The 23,899-nt window shown below is 36.4% G+C and overlaps 1 protein-coding gene across 4 annotated transcripts in view; it reads left to right on the forward strand.

The window, feature by feature from the left end:
• The window catches only part of LOC137401736 (F-BAR and double SH3 domains protein 2-like), a 42,874-nt gene that overhangs the window by 14,643 nt on the left and 4,332 nt on the right, over positions 1–23,899 (forward strand). For 2 of the 4 annotated variants that reach the window (XM_068088204.1, XM_068088203.1), the window contains exons 8-18: positions 1,689–1,752; positions 3,319–3,447; positions 6,515–6,733; positions 7,617–7,751; positions 8,607–8,727; positions 10,133–10,368; positions 12,906–12,989; positions 13,587–13,734; positions 16,665–16,772; positions 18,782–18,897; positions 22,326–22,428. In XM_068088204.1, coding sequence (XP_067944305.1) covers positions 1,689–1,752; positions 3,319–3,447; positions 6,515–6,733; positions 7,617–7,751; positions 8,607–8,727; positions 10,133–10,368; positions 12,906–12,989; positions 13,587–13,734; positions 16,665–16,772; positions 18,782–18,897; positions 22,326–22,428 — 1,463 coding nt within the window. Of the gene's footprint in view, positions 1–1,688; positions 1,753–3,318; positions 3,448–6,514; positions 6,734–7,616; positions 7,752–8,606; positions 8,728–10,132; positions 10,369–12,905; positions 12,990–13,586; positions 13,735–16,664; positions 16,773–18,781; positions 18,898–22,325; positions 23,797–23,899 lie in introns of all 4 variants that reach the window. The other 2 variants (XM_068088201.1, XM_068088202.1) reach the window with 1 other exon arrangement.

The raw sequence follows: 23,899 nt of genomic DNA on the forward strand, positions 1-23,899 counted from the left end.
ACCGCTTCATTGTTTGTTTTAGTGTGCGAGAGAAATTTTTCATCATACACGGAAGAACAATGATTGCAAGGGTGGTAGATGTCATTCTTAGAAGATCACCAATCATTCAGGGAGGTCTTGAAATTGAGGTAGAAGTGGCCGCAACTGCTAACGAGGAGAATATATGTTTAAAAAAAGGAACAAAACGCCTTTACAAGCACAAATCTTTGGCCAACCGGCAGAACTTTACAATAGTGAGCCATGAGGAGAGTTCTGATGATAACTTCCTTACCAGTCATGTAGTAGCAAGAGAATCGCCTTTAACATCTACCCAAGACAGTGACAGAGCTGCTATTACTAAAATAACTAGTCAGAGAGCACCATTACACGCTAGTATTCACTTATCAAGAGTACCAGTTTAATTTTATTGCTAGATAACCGCCATAATGACTAAACTGTTTATATTTACTCCATTCATCGTTTGTAAAATTTTATTTGTATTTGAAATATTTTATTTGCACACTCAAGTTTGTAATAAATTATAATATATCTATACATGAAATAAAATATATAATTTAATCATGTTTGCTGCAGCGATATCAAGGAGTTGTTGTCGATGAAGGGGTCTAAGTTGACTGGTTGCTTCTCTGCCAATATTCCTGCCTTGATGAATATTACTACTTGTCTCTAGTTTTTGTAATCGGAGTAGGTTGTTTCATTCTCAATCTGCAGTAAACACAAAAAAGAAAAAAATATTAGCAAGTGTCAAGGAAGTACAAAAACAATAGCTGAAGTATTTAATGAAAGCCATCAGTTTTTAAACAAAATAATTAACTTCTGCAGTTAATTATGGAAAAACGTATCTGCACTACAAATCAATTACATACCATAATGTCCAGATCAGAATCATGATCGTCCTCAACTTCGGTATTAGAGATTGATGGTGTTGATTTCAATGTAAAATGACTAGGAGAGCTTTTTTGCGATGATGAAGCAGCCGAACAACTTGTAAAAACCTTGAATAATTTTGTAAAGTTTGCTGCAATGTCAATAAAACTCGATGCCTGGCAATGATTTTAAAGAAGTTTTAGAACTCGGCTACGTTTAGTACGTCTGCCTAGTGGCTATTTTCGCTATGACGCCATTCTGCATATCTTGTGACAACCTTGAATAATTTTGTAAATAAATGTGATGCATTGGCAATGGTGTTAGCTCAAAGCCCAGGCAATGATTTTAAAAATGTTTTGGGACTCAACTACGTTTAGTATTTATATTAAAAACTAACCTAGCGACTAGTTTTCAATTTGATGCAGTAGTTATTCTCCCTTGTGATTAAAAATAGAACTAATTATTCACGGAATTTAATAATTCGCAGAATTGACTGTTCGCGAAATCGCGAATTTTTATGACCAACGAATATTTTCATCCTGTACGGTATATTAGGGGGTTGCGCATGAGCTCATCTCATTGAGCTGGCTTGAGTGCATTAGTTTATCCTGTGCCCTTTTATATTGTTATATTTTATATTGCTTACATCTGTTTGTTTGTGTATCAAAGAAAGTTTTCAGACGAAGTCAGTTTTAAATGGTAGCGCTCTATATACTTGGTCTTATACCTCGTGTTTGAATTCGTATAAGACAAATTAGAAAGTTTATTGGTTGAGTTCCAGAATATTTTATTGTTAATAAGTCTGAATCTTTGTTTTACAGGCTGGCTAACAAGGAAACAGGTGTCTTCTCTTCTGTTAATACTTTGAAGAAAAGTCAGGCTAAGGTATCCAAGGCTATATTTTTTAACCAGTTATATTAATCCTCCCTGTATTATTGATGAATATTGTAAATATGTTGATAGCTTATTCATTACGTATAATGCAGATGTTGCTGTCTTTTGGTGCATAAAATGGATGCTCAGTGGCAGGTTTGGCTAGTTGTAAGTTTTTCTTCGTTGTTCTCTTCTTGGCTTATGTTTGTTTCTGCCTGTGTTTATATGCATGCCTAGGTTCATAAGCATGCCTAGGTTCATAAGCATGCCTAGGTTCATACGCGTGCCTAGGTTCATATGCATGCCTAGGTTCATACGCGTGCCTAGGTTCATACGCGTGCCTAGGTTTATATGCGTGCCTAGGTTCATACGCGTGCCTAGGTTCATACGCGTGCCTAGGTTCATACGCGTGCCTAGGTTCATACGCGTGCCTAGGTTCATACGCGTGCCTAGGTTCATATTTATTCCTAGGTTCATATTCATTCCTAGGTTCATATTCATTCCTAGGTTCATATGCATTCCTAGGTTCATATGTATGCCTAGGTTCATATGTATGCCTAAGTTCATATGCATGTCTAGGTTCATATTCATGTGCCTGAGACTGTTTTGTTCAATATATTTTTTGATGAGTAGATCTATCTCTATATTTGCTCTAATCGGGGCAGATTTAACCAACATTGGTTACATTTGTACCATCTGTTACGTTTTTGTTAACATGTTGGTTAACGTTTCTAGCGTTGGTTACCGGTATGTTAGAAAGTCGTTATTTGCATGTAAAGAGTATAGCTTGTGGAAAACACTGTACAAATGTTTCTTTTGAGTTTTCAGTAATTATTATTTGAAGTTGTGCCTAAAGTATGAGTTGCGAAAATATGGCATGATATTGTCATATGTAATAATGTGTACGTGGGTGTGTCGACTCTGAAAGTTTGAGATGAACTGGATACTGAACATGAAACCAACATTCTGAGCAAACAACCACCGCCACACCGATGTTGGTTTCATTTTCAGTGAGTAAACCACAGACAATTACCAAGTTTCCATACAGTGATAACATAACGACACATCCCCATATAGCGCTGTAATGACATCATAAAAACATCTGTCACTCTCAGTCTATTGTGATTCAGTGTCGCTGTTTCGAAGCGAAACACTTGTGCAATGTGCCATCTGTGTGCCCCAGAAACGTCCTTAGCAACTATCTGTGTCACACTTGTGCATGTGAATAGGTCTTCTTTTCCTGCTGCTTCATCGTACAACCATCACTCTACTATAATAGTGTCCTATGGAAACATGATCTGCTTGTCAGCCGTAGCACTTTGGCAGTACTTGCGCTCCCAGGTCTCACTGCATTATCGCTGTATGGAAATTTAGTAATTCTGTCAGTAAATAGATTAAAGAAATGACTAACAATAGTGACTCAACTTGCAGAGTTAATTAGGGAGGGAGCAATATCATTGCTAAACATCGAAGACATGATAGATTTCATCTCTCTGCAACTCGGGTAACTATGCGGGTAACTATGCGATTGAATCGTGAATACAGAGTTACTGATCAGCCAGTACTTGTTCCCTGTAGACATTTGCAAAGATGGAGGAGGCGAATGCTCAGTCAGCTAGTTCAAGAAACGGTTACCTTTTGCAGCTGACCGCTGTTAATGCTCATACTGGTCGAATGCATTCCAAACACATTCCTTCTCTTTTCAAGGTATTCCATGCAATATTGCTACAGCATTATTGTTAGTGTGTGAGCAGTTAGTGTGTGATGCCTAGAGAACAGGATGAATTTTAAACCATCATCCTAAGGAGGTTACATCTGTATAGATGGAGTTTCCTCGAAACACAGATATAGTTCAATTATGTCTCATTTCGTACATTTTTGTGAGTTTTCTAGTAAGAAGCGTTGATATGTTTTAAACAAGCTTTTGTGCGTCGCCATGAAGTGAAGCCAAATGGAACAGTAATTTTATAAATGTTCAAATAAAAATTGAGCTGATTCACATATTTTTATTGTATTTCATCTATTGCTGGATATATTTTGAAATTTTCACAATTTTTGAAATTTCAACATAAGAAATAAAGTATGGTGTCTGAGTACAGGTTTCAAAAGGAAGACAGACAGACATAGGGTGTAATCACTTTTAGTTTTCTAGGGTATGATTACGTATTCCTCACTGGCATTTAATTGCTTCAAATATTCCAATTTATAATCACTACTTATTTATTGCTGTTTATTTTCTGTTTATTGATGCACGATCATCTCCTGTTTAGTAACTTACTAGGTGAATGCCCGGCGTTGCCCAGGTATTACAAAAGCCTTTGCACAGTAAATTTGCTTTTATTTAACATGTAGAACAGTTACCATTTTAACTTTCAAACTTCATATCATAGAAAAAGTGTTTTGTGCAGGTCAAATAGATTAAGAGAAAAAATAAAACAAATATAAAAGTGTTTAAATGTAACATAATCAGCAAGTAATAGCTGGATAGTGTGTTTTTCGTACAATGATTAGAATGACAAATGATTTAATACTGATAGAATGATTACGAATTGAAAAAGTAAAATGAAAATCATGAATATGTTGATTTGACAATTACAATGAGTAGAAACGTAGTGTGTATAAAAAAGAAATTGTTCCAGCAGAAGCTATGCATCAATATTTTGAATTTGACAATACCGGTGTCTCTCAAGGCTAGTACCAACGTGGAGCAGTGAGGCGCGCCAGGGTATTTTGTCCGACTGAACAAAGGGAGAATGTAGAGGCTATTTCTACTGGAGATAACACAGCGTAAAACTTTCAATGTTAAAATTTTTTAGCTTTTACAGTACATGTTGACAAATGCCTGAGGAAGAACCAGAAATTGAAGTGTGTAGCAGCAAATCTGGAATTGAAATGGTGCATTTGAGAATAACAAATTATAAAGAAATTGCTAATTGAATTTGACATAACGTTTACAAGTATTTTAAAAGGAAAACAAACGCAAAATCAACTAATAATAAAAAGGGAATATTTAGCTTATAACCTGCAACCGCCATAACAATACATAAGACATGAAAATCATAAAGATAGCTTTGCGCAGTAGTTAGACTCGCTTGTCTGCAAACTTGGGTGTTGAAGGTTCTGAGATCAAATCCAGTGAGAAGCGGAACCTTTGTTGCTAGATTTTTCACTGACTGTGAAATCACTAAAAATAGCGCATTTCCTTTGAACTGACTTCCAGTTATACCATTTACTGGATATCATTTTCTAACTCCAGGCTTGTAGAACACGATGCGAAAACAGAAATCAAATAGAGATCGTAGTTCTTATTTCATACTTTCTCAAAAAAATGAGGTTTTAGAAGTAACTGAAAAAGGATGATGATTTCCGAACACCGAGTCTGATAGAGGGTGTATATTTGTGATGAATAGAAAAACAAATTGTTTTACTATCAAGCTCTTGTTGCTGAGGAGAAGCTTTCTAGTTTTGTCTATTTTTGATCTTTACCAAGAATTTTCAAGATTTTCAATCAGTGTGTCAGTAGAAACTAATATCCTGTCAACAGGCAGTTTTTATTCCTTGCCCAGTTTCAAATATCCTCGGTATAATGGCGATATCTCGAGAAACTGTAGTCGAATTGACTGCAAACACAAATTGACCTGAATTTTGTAATGTTAGCCAGACTAATGGGAGGGAAAACAAAGCGAAGCTACAATGCTGAGTTTTCTCGGTCGTAGCATCAAATGGGAAAACAACTTGCTGAATTATTTCAGGCCCAGGCTTTAAAAATGATAAAATAGTACATAAGTGAAGTCAAGCCTAAAAATTTCTTTCTCCAGGACCAAACCCATAAAACATATTTCAGGCTTTTATCAAAGCGGCTCCACAACATTTTAGTATGTGGTATTCAACAATCTGAGTTTTGGGAATATTAACTCTTTCGCTACCGTAAGCCGACGTATCGGCTTTCGCGGTAATAAAAGTCGATGTATCGGCTGATCAATAGGGTTTCACTTTTCTTTTTATTACGAAGCCCACATATTAGCTAGACCAATCAAATTTTGGCTCCATCAAAACAACTTTGTTGTCAATCATGGGCAACCAATTGAAAGGCTTTTTGCTAAACAATTCCATTTCTCATCACTTTACAGAATGGGAAAACCAGAAGAGCGATATTAGCGCTAAAGAAAGGGTCATGTATCTAATCACTTCTTGATGTTAAATATTGATTATTTATTGAGTCTAACAAGTTATTAGCACCTTGCATTTTATAAATCATCGAAAGTTTACAGTTATCTACCCCTACTTGAATTTAACACATCTACAAATACATGTAATTTATTGACTGCAGAGGTATCATCCTGTGACATATCTATATACATAAATTCTAAAGTTTGTTGTCCGTTATTCAGCCTGTCAATCTATAGCGATTAGTGTCTAGCAATAATGAATCCGTATCACAGAAAGTTTGATCTCGAAACTCTCGTTCACCAGGCAGTAAACTAACACATAGAGCTACGCAAGATGCAATTGATTCATTGCGCGATATGAGTTGAAATACGCACTCTGTGTTATACAACATCACTAAAGCTTGCTCTCACCGCTCGTGTTAGTTAGTTTAGCAATACTAGATTACCTAAATTAGTCATTAGCAATGTGTCAGGCTAATGGCAAGTAGCAGGCAACTACATTACCTGCCAATGTTTATAAGCTGATTTTTAATCCCGTGCAACACCGGGTATTTAGCTAGTAAATGTATATTTTATATATTTGTATACTTTATGTATACTTGCAGTCGTTAGATGATGGAGTATATGATGAGCTGTCAAGCTGCATATCAGTGATCGGGCAGACTGAGATAAACACCTGCAATACTGTACTATCTACCCATAATAACATTACGTCTACCTGCGCACTCGTAACTCCTCAGTTCAACCTTGACTGTTTTCTCCAAGTCAACCCTGTTTTTTCTGAGCAGATAACTTTTGCCTTTGAACCAGTTCAGAATGACACGGTTAGTACGGTAGTAAGGTATATATTAGGGTAATAATGGTCATATACCAATTTAGGTCAACTGATTCTGTGCCGAGCATGAGGGCTTTGCCTCATGACCTTTGATCTTCCAAAAATTGACTCGGCCAAGTTGTACACATAAAATGACTGTTACATTTCTCATAAAATTTTTACCAATTATGTTATTGCACTGCGATTTTTGGTTGATGACATCTACAACGGACAATGCCATAACACTGTGGGAAGAGCAACAAGTAGAAAATCATTAAAATAATGACTGTTGTCACCTCTTCAAAAAGAGGTGCTGCTACATTATTGCTGTATGCGTATGGGGTTGGTGGGAGTGGCTTTGTGGTGAGTCTGATTGACAGGGAGGCTTGGATAGCGTAAGAAAGTGCAAAAATGTAGTCTCTACTCTCATCATTCGTTCTCTCATAATTTTTAGGCACACGTCTGCTACAGGGTTTGTGATGTGTTTTTATTATCAATAAAGGCCATATTTTTACAAGTTGAAATCATCGCTGATTGGATATAACAAAATGTTGGAAAACCAAAGATATTACTGAGGATGTAGTAGTAACTACATATGTTCTTATTTTTAATTTTTGTCAGTTTTGCTGATAACATGCAAAATATTTTCACATTCTCCTGCATTCTCACAAATTGTAAATGGTCACATTTGTTAGTGAATAGTTAATGGGCTCCTCAAAATGCTAGGTTAGTTATTTTAGTATTAAAGACTTGGCCAGAACACAACATGCTGTAAGCTTGATGCTTTAGTGCAGCAGTCTAAATCGCTAAAACTCTATCAGTGGTATAAACGCGTTTGAAAAATGACGATGGAGTAAGTGAAAGCTAAGTTGTTGAGGCTTATGTCCATTCAGGTGAGTGGTCTTTCGATTGATTATGGCGAGGACCAGAGGCTAGAAAAGGAGACGAGGAATTGGGCTAGGAAAGTTGCCAGAGAGACGAGGACACTAGCCGATCTACATGATCAAATAAACCAAGTTACTAACAAGGTACAGCTTGCCTTTAAATCTCACCTCTGTCTTGAGCAGGCTGACCAAAGAGCGCTTTATTTCTGCTGTGTTTATCGTTCATTAGTTTTAATAAAATGGTTCATTATTAAAACTATTAAATAAAATTTAATAGTTTTAATCAGGTGATGCAATCCTAATTCGTGGACATGGCTAAATTTCCCCTGTCATACATGTCTTCAGATCAACGCCAAGATACGGCTTTGAAATTAGGAATTTTTAAGTTACTTGTAGTTGTAATCATCTAGATAGTTCATTCTAGATTTTAGTTCCACAGCCGACTTGTGAGCTTTGAAGATATTGGCCTGCTATAGTTCTGTTCTTTGCAAAGAAAATAGCATTGCAGCTATCCATTTTCTCAGTCCTTGCTATGTTTCTAGTTACATACGCTCATTTCCTCAACATAAATATCGCATCACAAATACCGTGATGCGATATTCCCTCGCCACGTTGCATTTCAATATTTGTGGCTTCGTGAAGTAAAAAATATTCATTAAAATATTAAACAAAAATGAAAAATGAAGTACATAAATTTATCTCATTCTCTGACCCATTGGAGTCCCTCTGTGAGCATCAGTGTGCAGTCACTGTTTGCTATTTTCTTGTTACGTTTTGTAAAGTCTGAAAGTTCTGTGTTTATAACAGTTTTCATCACACTTCTTAAATGCCCATGTCTCTCAAAATGAGGTCAACAATTTTGAATTTGACGACTCCCTGCACTGTTTGATGTCATAAATATATGCAGATCTCCCCTTCATGTGACTTTGAAACAGCACAGTGCTTGTGATAAATATAACATTCCAAAGTTACAACTCATCTCTTGTCATATTTTAACAGGGAGTACCAGGTGACTCTGTCTTGGAAGTAGAGCTCGGCAAGTTGCATGCTTGCGTGAGACGCAGCGAGGTTGCTAAGCTTAAAGCTGAGGCGCGCCTCGATCTTCTTCGCACAGTTAATAGTAAGGATTTAAGGCTTTATTTAACTCTTACCTGGAGTAAGTTTTTTTCACTCATTACAACAAAGTCATTTTAGGGACTGCATTTTTTTTGTTTTAAAGGAAAAATTTTTGTCATAGATATGCATTAGCTCATTCATATAACCCTTGAGTCGTATAACCCTTGAGTCGTATAACCCTTGAGTCGTATAACCCTTGAGTCGTATAACCCTTGAGTCGTATAACCCTTGAGTCGTATAACCCTTGAGTCGTATAACCCTTGAGTCGTATAACCCTTGAGTCGCATAACCCTTGAGTCGTATAACCCTTGAGTCGTATAACCCTTGAGTCATATAACCCTTGAGTCATATAACCCTTGAGTCATATAACCCTTGAGTCATATAACCCTTGAGTCATATAACCCTTGAGTCGTATAACCCTTGAGTCATATAACCCTTGAGTCATATAACCCTTGAGTCATATAACCCTTGAGTCATATAACCCTTGAGTCGTATAACCCTTGAGTCATATAACCCTTGAGTCGTATAACCCTTGAGTCGTATAACCCTTGAGTCATATAACCCTTGAATCAAACCTAAAGCATATACTTGCAGCACATCACAACATTTATACATATGTAGGGTTGAGCATTAAATTGAGTCCTCTTATAGCAGATTATCTAATATCACCAAGGTTGAGAGTGTTGTACTTATGTGCTAGTAATAGTTACCTTTCACAAGTAGTCATTGTTGTGGCTGTGTGAGGATAGACGTATTGGTGTTTTCAAGCATGATGGGTCAAAATATTGGCTGACTAAATGATGACAGACGAAATGTCACAACCCAATTGTTGAGGGTTATAATCTTGTCATATAATAAATTAAATATTGAAAGATAAAATGGTGACATCCAGAAACTCCTGTCTAAGCAATTACTGCATGGTGATTGAGATACAGGTCATAAGGTTATTTAGTCACAGAGTAAGTTACCGATATCTGGATTGTTAATTGGGTACAGAACATTCCAGAGTCTGCAACTAACCATTCATATCGCTGATGTATTTCCCAGGTCATTATTTAGCCCAGGGCACTATTCAGTCTGCACAAATGGTTGATTGCATTCATTTGCAAGGTTATATGAGAAATATGAAATGTTGTAGATACATATAACATGTAACAATTTCACTTACAACACAGAGTTGCAGGGCAGAAGTTACTGACTATGACAAACACATTTTAAAGCTATTCAAAAGGGTTCATGCAATAGTTTTTATGAAGAAAAAGTCGCCTTATGGAAGCAGATAACTCCAAAATTGTATTTGCTATAAAAAAGCTGTGAGGCGTGTCTGCTCCTAGTAGATGGTTAAACTATAATGCAGTTTCCTTTAGGCTCCTTCTCATGTCATAATGGCGCCAATTTGTGATCCACAGTGCCAGTGGATGAAATGCTGACACAGGCAACTAGTGAACATGAATCGCTGCCAGACAATCAGAGCTTTACATCACGAGGCAGCACCCATAGCGGAGACACATTTGACTCCTTCAGTGATCATCAAAGTGAACCTCCCAGCCTCAGGCCTGCACATCTGCCTAGGGTGCAGGAGGATACTGTCTCAGCTAGTCGGGTTTCCATCCAATCCTCTGTCATAGCTATATATGATTATAAGGTATGCTTTTCCACACTTTTTATAGTTTATATTTTAAGTTTTTTGGTTATCTCTAAATTTATCAACTCTGTAGTCTATGGTTTGTCGCTCACACTAAGTGATTTCCTGTTTATTTTCATCACAATCTTTAGACATTTTCGTTGTATTCTAGCTATTAAGTTGCTAGCTGTTAGGCTCTTTTGAATTGGATTCGAAACTTCATATGTCAAAAGTTTTTTATCAGTTTCTAGGGCCACCCACCACTGGTTAATGCATATAGTGCTAGCTTTGGAGTTGTCCACTTTCAAAAAGCCATCAATGATCTGTAGTTCCTTTTCATAATGCAACCTAAAATAGCATCAAAGTTAATGTTATTGCATTTTTGTTATTATAATTGTCTTGTAATATTGCAATGCAATACCGTACAGGATGAATTTATTCGCGGAGTTATATTTCGCGAAAATTGTCTTTTCATGCATATTCGCGGATGAATTTATTCGCGGCTGAAATTTGCCACTCTCTAGGAAAAGTTACTCTATTACGTCTAGCAATAGAGTTAACCTTACGCATGCGCGGCTGCGCGCATTGCGCGTTTCGTTTTCTATTTAGCTTACAACTACGGGTGGATCGTACTAAGCTATAAATTCTTTGTTTCGTTCAGAGGTTTTCACGAATATTCACAGATTTGGAGGCCTTTGATGAACCAACAACTTGTGGTAAGTAATGAGTTTTTCACATTTACTAAGTTAGTTGAATTTTACTTTGGTTCTTCGGTAAAACGCAATATTCACGTTTTCCATCCCTACCAATTCATTATTTGTTTTAGTGTGAGAGAGAGATTTTTCATCATACACGGAAGAACAATGATTGCAAGGGTGGTGTATGTCATTTTTAGAAGATCACGAATCATTCAGGGAAGTCTGGAAATTCAGATTGAAGTGACCGCAGCTACTTACGAGGAGAATATATCTGATTTAAAAAAAGAGCAAAAACGCCTTTACGAGCACAAATCTTTGGCCAGCCGGCAGAACTTTGCAATAGTAAGCTACGAGGAGAGTTCTGATGATAACTTCCTTACCAGCCATGTAGTAGCAAGAGAATCGCCTTTAACATCTACCCAAGACAGTGACAGCGATGTAGAGCTGCTATTACCAAAATAACTAGTCAGAGAGCGCCATTACACGCTAGTATTCACTTATCAAGAGTATCAGTTTAATTTTATTGCTCTAGACAACCGCAATATAGACTAAACTGTTTATATTTACTCCATTCATCGTTTGTAAAATTTTATTTGCACACTCAAGTTTGTAATAAATTATAATATATCTATACATAAAATAAAATATATAATTTAATCATGTTTGCTGCAGCGATATCAAGGAGTTGTTGTCAATGAAGGGGTCTAGGTTGACTGGTTGCTTCTCTGCCAATATTCCTGCCTTGATGAATATTACTACTTGTCTCTAGTTTTCGTTATCGGAGTAGGTTGTTTTATTCTCAATCTGCAGTAAACACAAAAAAGAAAAAAATCTTAACAAGTGTCAAGGAAGTGCGAAAACAATAGCTGAAGTATTTAATGAAAGCGATCAGTTTTTAAACAAAAGAATTAACTAATGCAGTTAATAATGGAAAAACGTATCTGCACTGCACATCAAATACATACCATAATGTCCAGATCAGAATCATGATCGTCCTCAACTTCGGTATTCGAGATTGATGGAGTTGATTTCAATGTATAAAGACTAGGAGAGCTTTTTTGTGATGATGAAACCATGCCGAACTACTTGTAAAAACCTTGAATAATTTTGTAAAGTTTGATGCAATGGCAATAAAACTCGAACCCCGGCGAGGATTTTAAAGAAGTTTTGGAACTCGGCTACGTTTAGTACTTCTGCCTAGTGGCTATTTTCGCTATGACGCCATTCTGCCTATCTTGTGACAACCTTGAATAATTTTGTAAATAAATGTGATGCATTGGCATGTGATGCATGTGTTAGCTCAAAGCTTAGGCAATGATTTTAAAAATGTTTTGGAACTTACCTACGTTTAGTAGTTATATTAAAAACTAGCCTAGCGACTAGTTTTCAATTTGATGCAGTAGTTATTCTCTCTTGTGATAAAAAATAGAACTAATTATTCACGGAATTTAATAATTCGCGGAGTTGACTGTTCTCGAAATCGCGAATTTTTATATCCATCGGATATTTTCATCCTGTAGGGTATATAATATTGGTTATTGGGAGGTTGAATGTTGCGTTGCACCAATTGGCAAGTACTTGCGCAGAATGTCAATTATCTTCTCTATTCAATGGAAATATTGGAGTGGTTTGTTGTTGTGATGCGAAAATACGTCTAAACACATTTTAATATATGTTCGTCTAGTGCTATGAACACATATAGAATATTGAGAGCAATCTGTTCCAATAATACCAATTAAAAACTTCAAGGCCGACTAATAAGTTGTTGGGTGGATTAAGTATTTGAATTTGAACTCTTCCAAGTAGGGATTTTATGCGATTTTATATATTGCCTGATTCCAATCACTCTATTTCTACCAGGCAAGTCAGCCAGATGAGTTGACCTTGACTGAAGGAGAAGTGCTCTCCATAATAGACCATGGCACAGGAGACGGATGGCTGCGGGTTAGTTTCCATTTCTACATTTTTTTATTATTTAACTTGTTCAACCCAAGGTCTTTTTTGCAGTCATCTCCCCTGCAGCTACTTGGTCTTCGTGTGATACTGAGCTGCCAGATACGAAGCCAAAATATTTGTTTTACATCTATTTATATAATGCAGGGTATTTAAATCTTGTAATAGGTGTCCTACAGAGAGAGATTTTTGGAAACATGTATATTTTTAGGACAAAGAAAAGTGTTCTTTAAAAATATATTCCAACTGCTTCCTAATTCTGCCATCAATAGTTGAAAAGAGATTAGGAGTTGTTCACTCTCATTAAATGTTTCTTAATGTTATTTATAATATGGTAGGAGCAGATAAATCTATATTGTGGTTGCATAAAATCTGGAATTTGTTTAATTGGCAGAACTACAGTCAAGTTTCTCTTAGCAAGTAATGCTTTGTGCTACTTCCATATAGTGTGATATTAGTTCTCTAATATATTTGTTAAACGTTGAAATTTGTATGCAACATTTAAATATTCATAAAGTAAAAGTCTCGGAACAATGAGAATGTGTCTAATCATGTTCTCATTGACTAATATCTCTCTATAACCTGCAGGCTAGTAACTCATCTGGCGTGCTTGGACTTGTGCCAGAGAACTATATTGAAACATATGAGCAGGTACTTTCTCCAACTGACACAGTGACAGGTTACATGACAGATAATGCGACACCAGAAAGCCAGTCAAACATTCCTCACCAGCCAGGTAGGTGACGCAATGGTCTCTTTGTGGCGGTCATTCCTCTTAGTCCTGTTGAAGTCGACCATCAGATTGTCCTGTACGTCCCCTGATTGATTTCTTATTAACACATTTTTTTGTTATCAGAGATTTAATGCTTTATGAACACCAAATCTACAAGTAGGGGGTTAGAGTGGTAATTTTTGTATTGAAGAGTTTCATGTAATTTTAGTAATGTTTATGCCGGAGTAGCTAACTTAAGCTAGTAAAACTTTATCTAACATGGTAGTATTTTTGTTCTATGCTATTTGCAAAACAAAAAGATGTCTGCCATATGGATAAGTTTTTCTGTTGCTGCTGGCATATCTTCCTGTACAAGGTAATGAGACTCAGTAGCCAGTCTTCGAGTGTTTGGTAACCAAACCCTTCAAGAATGTTTTTAGGGAGTTTTCACAATTGAAGTAAAGAGATTGAGGTAAGAGATTGTTGAATTACATAAAATAGTCTCGAAGAATTGAAAATTAAAGCAAGCTATTTAAAGAATGCAGTGTAAAAAATATATCTGGCCAAGTTCATTTATTGCAATTGAATTTATTGAATTGTCTATTACAACTCCCAACTAAAAACTACAGATAAACTGGGAGAAGTGCTCAGAAATGTTTATACCATAGGCATAGACATACCATAGGCATAGACATACCATAGGCATAGACATGCCTTAGGCATAGACATACCTTAGGCATAGACATACCATAGGCATAGACATACCATAGGCATAGACATACCATAGGCGTAGACATACCATAGGTATAGACATACCATAGGCATAGACATACTATAGGCATAGACATACCATAGGCATAGACATACCATAGGCATACCATAGGCATAGACATATTTATATGCTGTCCTCTTAAGTTTTCCTGTTACGTCCTTCTCATGGTTACACCGCTTGCTCATCACAGACAACGTGTTATTATTATATTTATTGTATGATTATTTTACGCTGGCTCCTATAATAGCCATTGTAAGTGTATCTACTGGTGAGGGGCTACTGGTTATAATGATGCTGGAAAAAGGAAAAATGTAATTGTTATTGTCAGTAGTACCGTGACACTCCGGTGTGCCATGAGATATTGTCATGTGTGCCAATGAAATACAGAAGATAAGTACGTGCAGCATTGTTCTACAATCTTGGAAGGCGGTTGATTAGCGCAGGTGGCAGTGTGCCAAGCTGCTGCGTAGAACTTTGCAGGTTCGAATCCTGTATGATGCAATTTTTTTTCTTGAATAACAACTGTGGCTTTGGACAAACAGGCAGAGATGATTCTTATTATAGTAAAGATTAAAGCTCTCTTCGTTAGCAATCTTTTTCGTAATGTTATTGTTCACTTCTTTTACTAAACCCTGATGTTGTATGTTGTTCTTACCCTCTTCTTCCTTGACCTTGTAGCCTTTGCAACAGGTCACGTCAATAACTATGGTATCAGTATTCTTATTGTTGACAGCAGTTGTACCAGGTCTCATTGCCTCTATTCTTCTATCACAAAGGGTGTTTAAGTCCATAAGGTTTTTGCACCTCTCAAGTACTGGCTCCTCTTCGTTTTCCTACCGTTTTCAATTGTGTTCAAGTCTGTGGGTTTTGCACACAGCTACCAGGTTATTGTAGACGCAACTCTGTCATGTTTCTTTTTGTACTTGAGTTGGGCTATCCTTTCACCCTAACTGAGGATATGAATCACACTCTAGCTTGCTTGTCACACATTCTACTCTTAGTTGTATCCTACGCATCAATGGTCATTATCTGTCATCATCAGCCTTTCAGTTTCCGCTTCAGTCTTCTATTTCTCAAGCATTGTCACAACTCTGTACCAACTTCTCCGGCTCTCTCAAAATACTTATTCTGTAGCGATTTCTGTTTCTTTTCTGTCTCCTCTTTTATTCAGATCTCAGCCTGTTTTGTCCTTTTTTCTCATTATCTTGTCTCTTTCCCTTTAGGCCAATCTTTTCACGTAATATGACAGGGCACCTGTCTCCATCCCTCATGTGTCAGCTTTTGATTTTAATCCATTATGCACTGCCATATATCTCCTTGTTTATCTTTCTTAGCTATTCTACAGTGTATCTCAACAACGTAACCGACAGCTACGGCAGCCCATTTATTCATGGTTTGTGATAAACCTTTAAAATTCAATTTCGTTTTTATTCAATCTGCCAAACTTTCTACTTCATCTCTCCCATTTGTATTTTGGCTGCTTCCGGTACCCTGTGATACTTGTGAGATCCGTCACCAATATCCTTTATTACCTGTCCATCTGGCATCGTTATTCTATTATCCTCAACATTTCTTTCTCCTCTTTTTTTATTTTTCCTTTATTATTGTTACTATTCTTATTCATCACATGATTATCTTTATCAAAAATAATCGTGATTTCTACTTTGATTGCTTCTGGATGTTAATTGGTGACGTTATCATTAGCCTTCCAAATCAATGTACTTATATCATCAGTTAGTCCTGTTAGTTATATTACTCTATTACTAATATATTATTGCATTGCCCATGGATGCCAGATCACAAAAATGTCCACTTGACTTTTTTTGCAACTCTGCTCTCTGAAGCAGGTTCTGTTTATATTACAGTCTCTTTTGATTTTATTAGTCTACATTCATGTTAAATCTATGAACATAATTCGTCATTTCAACAATTACATATTGTAGATTCAGGAGTTTTTATTTCTGCGTACTTGGCCGGCACCCATTTGTTACACATTGACAACTCCTGAGTTTTCAATGTGTAAACCGAAGCTGTATATGTTAGTACTATAAGTTTACAGGTTGTTCTGTGGTTAGTTATTGCTTACACGATTGTCAATTGTTGAATTCTTGCAAGCTCTAAAATTCTGTACGAACTCAAGGAAAGAAAATTCATGTTTTATGTGTCACGAAACGTCTTGCAGGGAGCTTGGGGTATGTAAGAGCTCTCTATGATTATCAGGCTGATGGGTTGGATGAGCTGTCTTTTTCGGCTGGCCAGGTGATCACACTCCTCAGCAGAGATGAGAATGGTTGGTTATTTTATATTATTTATGCGTGTCCCTGAGGTTACTTCATGTAGTTGCTTTTACGGCTGTTACATGGACTCATAATCGCGTTAAACACTAGACCATGGATGGTCATGATCCACTACAGCCAAATCTGGCAAATTGAAGATCTACCACAAGCCGAAGATGTGCCTTTTTCTTTTTTACCATATATAAACTGCAATTATTTGTGTACATCTTAAAACAAAAGGTCAAATACGATTTTGAAAATTTTTGTTTATAGACGTAATTTGACTTAAAATCAATAAATGAATGTGCTGTAATAAATATGTCTGATATCAGTGAGAAAAATGATGAGCGAGCTTTGACTTCACAATAACATCAAAATGGGGTTTCCTGCTACTTACAGCGACTAATAAAGTTCAGGAAGAGGAGTTTGTGAGTCGTGTTCTATGATTGTTTTTCACAAAATTCGTTGCTTAAAACAATAAATTTACCAAAATATTAGAAGTTTAGAAGTCTTTTTTAAACCAAATTTTTAAAAGAATACTTCAAAAATATTTTTGACAACCAACTTGGAAGATTCACAAAAAACTACAGAGATTCACATCCGGAACTAGATGCCTTTTTTATCCATAGCTGAACTAGGCCTTAAACTAGCCATGGAATTAGTGACTTTCAGTAAATTAACGACTTAAGTTGATCATGCGTCTGTAAATAAGACTATTCACATTGTGACCCTTTGAACCCTAGCTTTCCGGCATTGCGTAGAGTGCCTCAGAAACCATATTGGTCCGGAATACCGGCATTCACATGGCTTTGTTTACAAACGCTGTTCCTAAGTAACAGCATTAACCAACCAAATTGATTCTTGCACAGGGTATTGGAATCAAATTAATTCTTGCACATGGCATTCCACTAATGGTGCTCCTATTGCGAGTTCACCAGATAATAGCTCACTCTCAGCGGGAGTGAGCTATTAGTAGGTTATAAAAAGTATGTTATAAATATAACATACTTTTTATATAAATAAAAAGTATTTCTATATATACTGTATATACTACATGAATCTCATAGTTCGTCTTTTGTCGTCGATTTGTCCAGTTATCCCGATTAAATTTAGCAATGAAAAATCTCCACCGTATTGGAATTAAACTCGCATCAATTGCAATTGCGAAAACACGCACACCTAACCACAAAGCTAAGCTTTCCTTATCTTTTTTAGTTCATCCTAATGAAGATTTAAACTAAATGTGTACATTTTATTATGAATTAATATCACCTTTCGCGTTTATTCTTCTTGTGAAATTTTTTTGAAAAGCCATTTCAAAATCCATTATTCATTTTTCTTAATTTGTAATTTTCAATTGTGCTGTTTCAATTTCGAATGTGCCGTTACACTTATATTTTCGGTTTCAGTAAATCTGTGAAAGCTAAATGCTTTTCACGTGGACAATTGTATTTGCTGGAGTTGAAAATTGCCTCTACATTCTCTCTGTTTGTTCAGATAAAGTACCAGACGAAGAAAGTTTAATGTATCATTTTTACATTTGAGCCAGGATGCAGTGGTACCAGTATATTGTCTATCAAAACTTTGAATACAAATGAGCTTCTGCTGCAACAGTACCCTTTCATGTACTCATTGTTTATTTTTTTGCTCAATTTGTTGGAACTGCACAAAAACACTTCTCATGGTAGGAAGTTTAAAAGTTAGAATGGTAAATGTTGTATTTGTTCAATAAAAATAAGTTTTTTGCGCAGACTTTTTTATTACCCGCGCATTCAACTAGAATATATATCTACCTATTCACGTGTTGTACGGTCGATATTTAATATTAACAAATTTTTTAATATGCCGAGTTAGTACTGGAGTTGCTTTATAGCATCAATCATCCTTTACAGTGTAAAATATTAGTGATGACTTCTGACAGGGTCATATGGACCTGGAATAAGGTGTCATCAGATCATCTATGAAATACTTGCTGTATGATAGTCTTTGGTATCACGTAATTTGTGGCCTGTTGGCTCTCAAGGTATCGATGATGGCTACTGGAAGGGAGAAATTGAGGGTGTTCAAGGGATGTTCCCTTCTTTGGTAGTAGAAGAGATAGAAAATCCATGGTCCTCAGGGGAGACAACTAATACTCAGGTCAGAGTTGTTCATATTCACGGCTTAAATTACTAGTGTACGAGTTTACATGCTATTTTATTATAAATACAGTCATTAAATTACTGGTGTACGAGTTTACATGCTATTTTATTATAAATACAGTCATTAAATTACTGATGTACGAGTTTACATGCTATTTTATTATAAATACAGTCATTAAATTACTGGTGTACGAGTTTACATGCTATTTTATTATAAATACAGTCATTAAATTACTGGTGTATGAGTTTACATGCTATTTTATTATAAATACAGTCATTAAATTACTGGTGTACGAGTTTACATGCTATTTTATTATAAATACAGTCATTAAATTACTGGTGTATGAGTTTACATGCTATTTTATTATAAATACAGTCATTAAATTACTGGTGTATGAGTTTACATGCTATTTTATTATAAATACAGTCATTAAATTACTGGTGTATGAGTTTACATGCTATTTTATTATAGATACAGTCATTAAATTACTGGTGTACGAGTTTACATGCTATTTTATTATAAATACAGTCATTAAATTACTGGTGTATCAGTTTACATGCTATTTTATTATAAATACAGTCATTAAATTACTGGTGTATGAGTTTACATGCTATTTTATTACAAATACAGTCATTAAATTACTGGTGTACGAGTTTACATGCTATTTTATTATAAATACAGTCATTAAATTACTGGTTTATGAGTTTACATGCTATTTTATTATAAATACAGTCATTAAATTACTGGTGTATGAGTTTACATGCTATTTTATTATAAATACAGTCATTAAATTACTGGTGTACGAGTTTACATGCTATTTTATTACAAATACAGTCATTAAATTACTGGTGTACGAGTTTACATGCTATTTTATTATAAATACAGTCATGTTCAAAGGTATAAGACTATCTACAATAATCTATTATTTCTAAAATATATAAAACTAGCTGTGAAAATGTTGAAATGTTGATATATAATGTTGAATGTAAATATTTTTTACTAAATACTTTTTGTGAAATAAATGCTTGAACTGTTAAACGTGACAGAATATATGCAATTAGGAAGTAGAAATGTCAAACATTTAAGAAAGCTAAAAAATTTAATTTGGTTTGAAAGAAAGAATTACCATCCGTTAACTTTTGCTAATGGTTCATTAATACAACGCAGAGCTCATCATATTAGAGTGTTATGTAATTAGGAGGAATAAATTTTAACTCGCAAACTATACAATAAGATCACAGAAAAGTGTCTATTTTAAACGTTAAAATGATATATAACTTTGTTTTATTTCAGTCGAGTATAATGGACTTATTAAGACCTACATGTAGAGTTCAAGTGTATGAAAATTATTAGGCGGTCTTAACCTGTTGCGCACGGCTGTAAAGAGATTATAGTTGTGTTGGCCCAAGGGAATGACAGTATAACTATGAAGGAGTATATGTCGATGCTTGGCACAAGGGAATGACAGTATAACTATGAAGGAGTATATGTCGATGCTTGGCACAAGGGAATGACAGTATAACTATGAAGGAGTATATGTCGATGCTTGGCACAAGGGAATGACAGTATAACTATGAAGGAGTATATGTCGATGCTTGGCACAAGGGAATGACAGTATAAATATGAAGAAGTATATGTCGATGATGTGGACACACAGCTGATTAAATGTTTTTGACAAGGCGTTTAGGGTGTCAATTTTTTTTAGACTAGTATTTCCCTGTTTCGAGGACAGTTTTTTTCCTGAGGAGGCTGATAGGTTTAGTCAGATTCTGAAAGGATGTTAATATCAGTACAGCTTTGACATTATGAATTGAAGCAAAGAATTTCATCAGTCTTTGTTTGTTGTTGTATACAAGAGTGCTACTGGTCAGTATTATCAATATGACTGCATACTCGCTGACAACACTTGGTAGTCTCTAAATACAGCGCCTTTGTTGAATATTGGATATGGCTATCTTGGCTGGCTTTCCATAAAAACAAATATCATTAAACTAATTTCAATTTCCATTCAGGATCAAACCAAAAACCTATAGTTCATACCATTCAACTCTGACAGTTGTATACTGGTGTCCGCATGCTTTAGACCAACTCGAGAGCACCTGCTTTGATTGGACAAACCATGTGGATTGCATATTGTCACTTGATTCAGTAATGACTAATCTCACATTCCTATAATAGCATTCCTATATGAAAAGTATATAGCTCATTTATATCAGTATTTATGTGTATATTACTGAACAGACTTCGCATCTCATGTGTATTTTCAGCAGTCACAAGGTCAGAAATATAGTTTGGTCATTATCCATGACTATATGATGAATTAGTGTCTCTTTCATTTGTGTCTATCGTACCCGTAGCTGCAGATGACTGTCTTGCTTTTCGACGCTTCCTACCTTCCTATCTAGCTATCTGAGCAGTCGTAGCTTTGTAGAGAGCTTTCCTTCACCAATCCTTCGTTTTTTTGTGACGTCATTTTATCGTTGTCGGCCATCTTTATAGACAATTTTATCATTAAAAGCACGAAGCTTTTGCAATAAATGTTTGAAAACAATGCTTTTGTTTGCACTTTTTTATTATAGTATCAAAACAACACCAAAAAGTACTATTAAATAAAAGAAAAACGATCATTTTCTACAAATATGGCGGCTTTTTCATGAACGAGCGCATGTGCAAACGGCTTGATGACGTCAAAAAAAACAATGGATAGATGGACTTCAGCTAGTATTTCTCGAAGGTTATCTTTTGTTTGTTCTTAGTATAAGCGTTTGTGCAACCCGACCATCTATGCATGGACTGTACTAGAGAGTGGGAGCGAAATGGCGGTGATTACTAATATAAGGCAACATTTCTGTTGTCTGTCACAACTGTTAACTAACCTAGTGGATCATAGCCTTGTTTCCAAATTACAGCAGTGTGCGAAATAAACTGGACTCATTTGTAGGTAAATTAAAATTTTATTTACAACGTTGTTACTCTTTATGAATTTAATAACAGTACCCATAAACTCTATATTAAATTGATGCTCATTTTGTCCCGATTTGGAAGATGTAAACAAAACATAATACATGTATCATGTTTCGGAAAGATTATGTAGGCTAATTTCTGAACATTTCATATCTTCTATGGTTGAAAATAACAATCTGTGCATATATGATCACACCACATACATTTTTATTTGCTTATTTCAATCATACACATGTCTATGACTTGCGTATTTCAAATCATGTACTTAAGTTTATGACATAAAATTAATAACTATCTCATAAATATGAATTTTTAATTTCCATCAAAGGTGTGCATCGCTGTACAATGATATCTCTCTATGAAAATTACTGCAAGAGAGACCAACTCCTAATAGCTGTGTGCATATGGCAAATTTTCTGGCAACTGTTGGAGACATGCATTGCTGTTGCATTTGTTTGTAGGAACAAGCGTGGCATGCGGAGGCAGCAGAACAGCATTGGGCCGAGGAAAACACAGCAGTACAAGAGCCAGTCAAGCAACCGAGCGCTCCACATTCATTCTCAGGTAGTTATGAGTCAGATCATCAGATGAGTCACTCAGAATCTACAGGTATTCCACTTTCTTCACATTACAGAGATGCGCCGCAGCCTCCCGCTGAAAAGGGTATCCAATCAGAAAACAGGGAATTGTACGCATCACATCCATCTCCTGTCTTGCGTGATTCTGTCAATGGGTTTTTTGAGGCTGACAGTAGATTTCCGGAATCGTTTCAGCCGGAGCCAATCAATGAAGAGCTTGCACAGCATATTCCTTCACAATCCCAACCGGTACTCGAGGAACCAGCTCGAGAAGCAACTCAACAATCCAACATTCACATGGAACCACAACATTTGGAACCACCACATATGGAACCACAACATATAGATCCACCATGTATGGAACCACCATGTATGGAACCACCACATATGGAACCACCACATATGGAACCACCACATATGGAACCACCACATAGGCCCCAACCTTATTCACAATCTCAATCACTGACTCCACCAGCTTGTCAACCTCGCTTACCCTCACGTTCGAAATCTCAACCACAATCTCAATTACAGCACGACCAATCCTTGGAGATAGAACCAAAGAGTGATCTGAATTATCTAGATGCACGTAGGCACCCAAAACCAAATGTAGACTTTAACAGGAAACCCAATGTAGACGATGATGGGCAAGCAGGGGTAAACTTCGATGAGAAACCAATTGTAGACATAAGTGTAAAATCAAATGCCAATTACAATAGGAAACCGGGTGTCGATTATGATAGGAAACCAAGCGTTGACTACAGTAGCAAACCCGTAGCCGGCCGTCGTATTTCCTACTCGAATAACAAGTCTGATGCCCCTTCAGACATAACCTCAGCAGATTTACGTCCGGGACCAGTGCGACGTCCACCCCCAGCACCACCTATAATTGAAACACCAGCTGTTCCTCAATTTGGACCTACCTATTCTCACGCAGCAAGTTCCGCGGCGGCTGATCTTAGGTTCAGGCAAATGCAGCCCCTTCCTCATAAATACTACATGGAACAAAGCTATCCAGGAGATCCGGCTGGGCCAAAGGACAGATCATCATCTGCGCGAAGTTTTGGCTCCCTCTCGTCGAGTGACAGCAGAGAGGAAAAGCACACACCCATAAGAATGGCTAGGCAGCCAACTACGGGTAGCCCAGCTCAGTCTCCTGTTGGCCCAGGCATGTCTGTGAAGGATGCAGTTAGACTGCTGCCTCAAGGTCTAGTGAACCCTAGTTACAGGGTAGCCACTATGCTGTCAGACCCTGAACCTCCCTCATCTCAGCGTCGGAACTCGGGCTTGGCACGACCCACTGCGACTCCTCGTAGAGGAGGCCTGCCCGGGCACGTGAGGGAGGGCATTGTACAAGGTGTGTTGCTATTTTGTAAATGGCTGTAGACCTGCCTGCTCTCCAAAGGAACAAGCAGGTCTACAGCAGTTTTCTCTTTCCTAATATATTTGATGTCTCTTTT

This window comes from Watersipora subatra, chromosome 8 (assembly GCF_963576615.1).
Source record: "Watersipora subatra chromosome 8, tzWatSuba1.1, whole genome shotgun sequence".
Lineage (NCBI taxonomy): Eukaryota > Metazoa > Bryozoa > Gymnolaemata > Cheilostomatida > Watersiporidae > Watersipora > Watersipora subatra.